This window comes from Drosophila obscura, unplaced genomic scaffold (assembly GCF_018151105.1).
Source record: "Drosophila obscura isolate BZ-5 IFL unplaced genomic scaffold, ASM1815110v1 contig_97, whole genome shotgun sequence".
NCBI lineage: Eukaryota > Metazoa > Arthropoda > Insecta > Diptera > Drosophilidae > Drosophila > Drosophila obscura.
In genome coordinates, this window is record NW_024542891.1 from 1,729,402 (window position 1) to 1,735,792 (window position 6,391).

The 6,391-nt window shown below is 48.1% G+C and overlaps 1 protein-coding gene across 1 annotated transcript; it reads left to right on the forward strand.

The window, feature by feature from the left end:
- Positions 1–4,946: 4,946 nt before the first annotated feature.
- LOC111081617 (GRIP and coiled-coil domain-containing protein 2-like) lies at positions 4,947–6,075 on the forward strand. The gene is made up of 2 exons (XM_022377724.2): positions 4,947–5,022; positions 5,083–6,075. Exons 1-2 carry the CDS (start codon positions 4,993–4,995, stop codon positions 5,974–5,976), a joined length of 924 nt encoding a protein of 307 aa, XP_022233416.2. The 5' UTR covers positions 4,947–4,992; the 3' UTR covers positions 5,977–6,075.
- The last annotated feature ends 316 nt before the right edge of the window (positions 6,076–6,391 follow it).

Sequence of the window (6,391 nt, forward strand, 5' to 3'; positions counted from 1 at the left end):
TTCAGATAGCCTAGCCATTCGATCCAATACAGTAGGGCCAATATCGACTGACACTTCGAATGTAGGATGGTAGGTTTCTTCAGTTTCTTCAGGTATAGTGAGCGGAAGGGCTCGGGATAACAACGCTATGGTCTAAGCAATCGACCCAAGGAATTTTTCACATGGTTGACTTGAGACAGGGATAGGTCTAGCAAGCCGTCGATAAAGTCATGTCGTGACATGGGCACAAAGTTATTAGACTCGTTTACCGAATACCAAACAGTACCTGGCAAATTGAAATCACCAATAACTATCATATGGTCTTTATCTGATAGCGAGGAAGAAACAGTTTTTAAAGCGGATAGGTGATGCTCGTATATTAAGATATCCGAGGAAGGTGGAATATACGAGCAAGTAATGAAAATGGAAAAGCCTGGGAGAATCAGTTTTACGCAAAGGAATTCCAGGTCTTGTTGAACCTGGACCATGAAATGTTCCGACGTGAAGTTTGAGTCCACTGCAATGAGGACCCCACCTCCACGTCGAGACGAACGGTCATTTCTAAAAATTGGATACCGACCTGCCAAAACTTCGGAACTAAGGATGTCCGGCTTCAACCAGGTCTCGGTAAACACAATAACGTGGGACGAGAATGCGAGACTCTCAAGGAAAAGAGTGCTGAGCTTACTACGCAAGCCTCTAGCATTCTGGTAGGTAGCTACAAGAGAGGAAGTTAGTTTTTTGGATGGGTGGAAGTAGAGGTGGAAGATGAGGATGGAGATGGAGCACTGGTCTGAATGCTAGGAAGAGTAATGGGGGGCCTATTCTTTTTATTAGCCTTAAACTCTTTAACCACCAAATGCTCCGGCCAGAACTTGGCGGAAAAAATGGTTTCAAATTGAGTTGGGGAGACGTTATCTTGAAGGAAGATATCTCCCTGGCGTAAGAAAAGTTTAATTTTTCCACCTTTAAGCCGACGGATTTTATTTTGCTTTGTATAAAAGCGGTCACATCATTGGATGTGAGGTCAGGGGCTAGCCGCGAGACAAAAACTTGTCGTTTTGGTGGGACACCCACCAGTGGTTTTGGCACCACTGGCCTAGTACCTGTGATGGCAGTATCCGGTGGTCCAGGACATCTATTAGCTGGTGGGAGCGAAACTGAGGGCATAGTCAAGGGGTTGGGTGCGGACTCGATGGACACGGACTCTACAGACATTTCTAACTGCATACTCTCCGAAGTGACGCATTCGGCTCCCGAATCTGCATCACCAGCAGCGATCGTTGCCCTTGGAGTAGCAAACGTAATCAATTGCTGCACTAAGGGAGTGGTCGGAGTAAGTTTTTCCGATGCCGTCGGACATGAGGCAGTCGGCACTTGCAAATCCCGCGGAGTAGACTTCTTGCGCCTCGGAGACTCAGCCAGCAGCTGTAAACTGCTGAACTGGCCAAGAGCCGATCATATTGCTGTTTAAAGCCTACGATCAGCTCTTTGAAGCCACTCCGCGTCTGCCTCATGAACGAACGCATGTCTTTTTCCACAGCACGGCATTCCTCACAACTATAATGCAGGCCGTTGTTTTGGGAAATAGCGTCTCCTACACGGCCCGAGATTTTTTATTTCGGGAAAAAAAAGTTCAAAACAAATAGCAATCAGACCACTGTGCAGAGAAAATGATTAGAGCAATGCTTAAAGCAAAATCGGTAAAAATAAGATAAGAATAAAAAAAAACACCGGCTGTTTAAGTTAAACAAAAGGAAAATGCGGAGCGCAAAACAAAAACACGTCTGGTCACTACGAAAGAGAACGAACGATGGTATTTTCACATTTAATTTCCAATCTCTTCTCCATTTTCCCTTCACCATTCACCATTCTTCATTTTTTATTCCTCATTCTTCATTCTTTTTTGTACTGTTTTGGCTTTTGGCATCCATCTTCAGGTGGCTTTTTGTAGCCTCACCTTTTATTCGACTTATGTTTTGGATGATTTACACTCCATTATGCTAATGAGGCAGCTGGCCTGGGGCAGGGGCACACGGGTAGGTTTGGCAATCATTTGGGTCCACATTGCGTATGAGCGATGGCAGGAGGAGGCAGATTGGATCCACTATACTGGAGAAGGAGGGGAGTGTTCTCGGGAAGTGTGTTGCATGTGGGAGTTTTCTGCCAGCTCCCTCGATTGGCAACCACAAATGCGATTGAGCTAAAGTTGCTGCAGGAGTAGAAGAGGAGCTGGAGAACAGGAGAAGCAAGGGAAAAAGGAGCACTTTGAGGCTGAGTACACCTCCAGCTCTCTCAGTCCCTCAGTCTCCTCCGTTAGCCGCTCAATTTGTCGAGGCTGGGGCCACATTCTTGATAAATGTCAAGGGCCATTGTGCAAGTTGTCAGCAGCCCGTACCCTCGTACCCCCCAAGTACTCCACCCCACAGGCTATTAATGCAGCAAGGAACTAAGAGCGGAGCGTTGCCAGCAAAGGTTTGGTGCTGTGGTGCTGTGGTGCCGTGGTGCTGAGGTGCTTATAAATACCACGCTCTGACGAAGAAATATGCACAGAAATAAATGAAGCGAGAGCATGACCCGTGCCAGCGTATAAAATATCGCAATGTCACATTGCCACTGCAATGTCCTTGGCGGGCCACCGCCCTAAGCCAAACCCAAACCCATACCCAGCACCTCCTCCTCACATCCTCTCCCTCCAGCACAGTGGAACATGTAATTGTAACAGACTGTGCCCGCTCCTCATGCTCCTCATCCTCCCGTTGACTACAATAACCGACTCGGGACAGCGGCAGCGACAACGCCCCCACCAAGACAGGAGAGGCGACAGGGACAGGACATGGTGGTGGGCAGGGGAACAGTGTCATGGGCGGGGGCGTGGGCAGGGGCAGGAGGCAAAAGAAAATGGAAAGCGAGGCTGAAGCTGTCAACTGTCGCGCTTGCTTACATGCACGGAAAATTTATTAAAATTGAAGACAGCCAGACAAGCTGCACTGCCAACGAGCCCGTTTGTCATTCAGTCACTCAGTCAGTCAGTCAGCTTAGAGATGAGAGCGTGACACGATAGATTCCCAGGGGGAGAAGGGAGCTCCCAGAAGCTTTCCTGATGGACAGCAAAGTAGATGGAGGATAAGAAAAGCAATCTGGAAAGTCAATCAAGGAGCAAGACTAATATGGGACTATGAGGAGAGGAGGTATAAGAGATGAGTGCGTGACACGAATTTTCGAGAGGAGCAGAGAGCAGAGAAGAGCATGGAGCAGAGAGCAGAGAGGGCTTGGTACAGCAACAGAAAGATAAGTGAGAGCGAGGCACGACGTATCCTGCATGTGTTGCATGTGTTGCATGTCGCACCATCAGCCCCAAGGATAACATCGCAATTTGTTGTGCATCGCCTAATCCTTGCGCTAATTTCGAGCCAATGTGAATTATGTGTGGGACACTTAAGTCAACTCTTGCCGCAAACCAGACGCCCCGCCCTCCACACCAGTACAGTGCACAGAGCCCACAAGCCAACATCCAGCCAAAGAAGAATGAGAGACGAGGCTGAGACGAACAGAATGAAGAGCATGAGGCAGGTCCAGAGGTACTCCTGTCCCTCCTTTCGTTTGTGTGAATTTTACAGAGCTTTTACTTTTTGCAACCAGATTAAGTGATTCACTTGAGCCAAAGCCCCAGCCCCAGAACCAGAACCAGCACTAGCCACACCCACAGCCCAAGCTCAGACCATTAAGGGCGGGCAGAAGTGCAAGGGTTCTGGCATGGGCACAGACACGGGCTCGCAGTCATTGCCAAGACGCTCGACAGAAATTAAATGTCTCTCAAATGAAAGAAAAATCATTGCCAGCTGCTTCGGAAATGGATACTGCAATAAATATATATGGGAGGCTGCTCTTCTTACTGAGATTGGTCCTTCCACTTCAGTCAGTTTCATTCAATCAGAGTCCTCAGAACGACAAAAACCTCGAATCGAAGTGTCTGTCTAGCTGCTTGCAACAGAGAATCAATTTACATATGCGGGCAGAGCACACTGTTGATTGTGCTGGGACAGGGACAAGTAGACATCGCATTCAGCACAACGCGGTGGGTGCGGCGCTGTTAGCTGGTTCGTACATCCACGATATTTTTGTTTTTATATTTATTAGCACCCGGCTCTTTTTGCCACAACAAAAAGAATCAGCATGCGGCCGTTATATCTCGCTCACTCCGCCAGGTGGCGCACGCACACTGATCAGGGAAGAGCGAGAGAGACAGCAGGCGCTGTGAACGTCGGAGATTCAGACACTGGAATTCATTTTCTTTTATTCAGATCTGATCCGCATATATAAGGTAATCCTGGCGCCTGCATGGAGGTATGGCAAACGAACCTGGACAAGATCAGGATGTTTCAGAACAAGACCCCCCGAAATATCTGTGGTGCTGAATGGTATGTCCATAATAGAGACATCGCCAAAGACCTTGGGGTCCCCTCAGTCGGTGACATTATTAACGAACAAGCCACAAGATGCTTGACCAAACTGAGGAGCCACCCAAAAGTCCTCGCTAGAAGATTGGTAGGGAGCAGAATCAGGCGAAGGTTAAACCGCATCCATCCGTCCGAGTTGGCCACCAGGTAATTATAAATTATTGTTGCACAATGTCCGTTTTCGTCCGTTTTCGTCCTTTTTCGTCCGTTGGTCCCGCATTTAACTTAAAATAGTAAATTGTAAATATAAATTTCCTTGACACTTAACAAAAGTTGCTAATAACAGAAACAGTACGTTAAGTATTTGTCTGTGATAATTGCTTACAATGAACCCAAAAAAAAAAAAAAAATAAAAAAAAAGATCCAAATCACACGCTTACTTGGCTACACTTTTTGTACGTTTAGCAGAGAAAACCCAGCAGGCTGGCCAGTAGCCTTGAGCAACAAATTCGACTGGGAATATTCAGTTAGTCAGATTCGTTGACCGAATCCACAACCTAAAGTCTACAAAATTGAAGTCTACAAGTACAAAATTGAAGTCTACAAGTACAAAATGGAAGCCTACAAGTACAAAATTGAATTGGTACGAAATAAATTTAAAATAAGATTAAATTCGTATTAAATAATTTCAACACTTTCGTAGCAAATGAGCGACACGAGCGGACAACCGGGCAAGAGTCCGGCACCCGAGGCTAAGCCAGAAGGCAGGGAGTTTCTGGATGACGGGTCCAAGGAGGATCTACTGGCGGACACGCAGGTGATACGCCGGAGTCTGGAGAGCCAACTCGATAAACTGCGCGAGGAGAAGAGGTGGGCGGAGCAGTGCAATACCCAGCTTGAGATCGACCTCGATAAAATCAAAAAGCGATACAACGCCCTGGAGTCGGACTTTGAGGCCATGGTGTTGGAGAAGGAGCTCAAGATACATTCGCTCGAACTGGCCCAGATTCGATGCCAGCAGCTGGAGCCAGAGAACGTGAGCCAGCAGCAGTACATCACGCAGCTGGAGGCCAGGCAGTCGACCTTGGAGAACACCAATGCCCAGCTGAATAGGCACTTGAATGACATCGTGGCTGAGATGAGTTCGTTCAAAGATATTTTACTCAAGAATAATAAGTCTCGCGTGGGTTTTTTTTGTCGAGATAATACTGTCACGCTGAAAAAGCAACTGGAAGGGCGGGACAAGGAGATGCACCTGCTGATTGAGCAGGAGCACGAGACACTAAATACCGTGGCCACATTGTATGAGGAGAAAACACGACTGCAGCTGCGCATTGTGAAAATGGAAAAGGAATTGGGCGCAGTGAAACAAAATTTGGCCAAAACCTATTCGCAGCTACAGCAGAAAATTAATCCGTTGATAGCTGAACGGGATGCGCTGCGCAATCGCCGCCAGAAGGCCGACAGCCAGCTGAAGAGCATTCAACTGGACATGCTGCAATTGAGCGAGGAAAACAAGCATCTCAAACAGGAATGTGATCGGCTGAAGGAGGCCAAGGCCTCTTGGTGGCTGCCCATACGGAGGTGGATCGACTGACCCAGCTGCACTCAGAGACCTCACACGAGAAGGATGTGCTCAGCTACGAGCTGCAGGAGCAGCGCGAACAAATCGCCAAGCTCGAGCAAAGTCTACAGAGCGTAGAGTTCAATACAGAGCAGCAGGCCAAAAGGCTGGCGTCGGAGAAGAAGAGTCTGCAGAGTGAGCTGCAGCAGTTGCAGAGCGAGCTGCAGCAGTTGCAGGCGAAATGTGAGCCAGAGAACTGCAGTAGCTGTGCGGAGAAGTTGGCTGAAATTCGAAGTGCTGAGATTCAAATGAGCAGGCTGCAGAAGAGCAACAAGAGGCAGGCGAAAATCCTAAAGGAACAGGAGCTGCAGCTCACGCTGCAGAGCCCCTGCGCTCGCACCCCAGCTATGGACATTTCCACCACGCAGCAGAGTCAGCTCATGGCGCT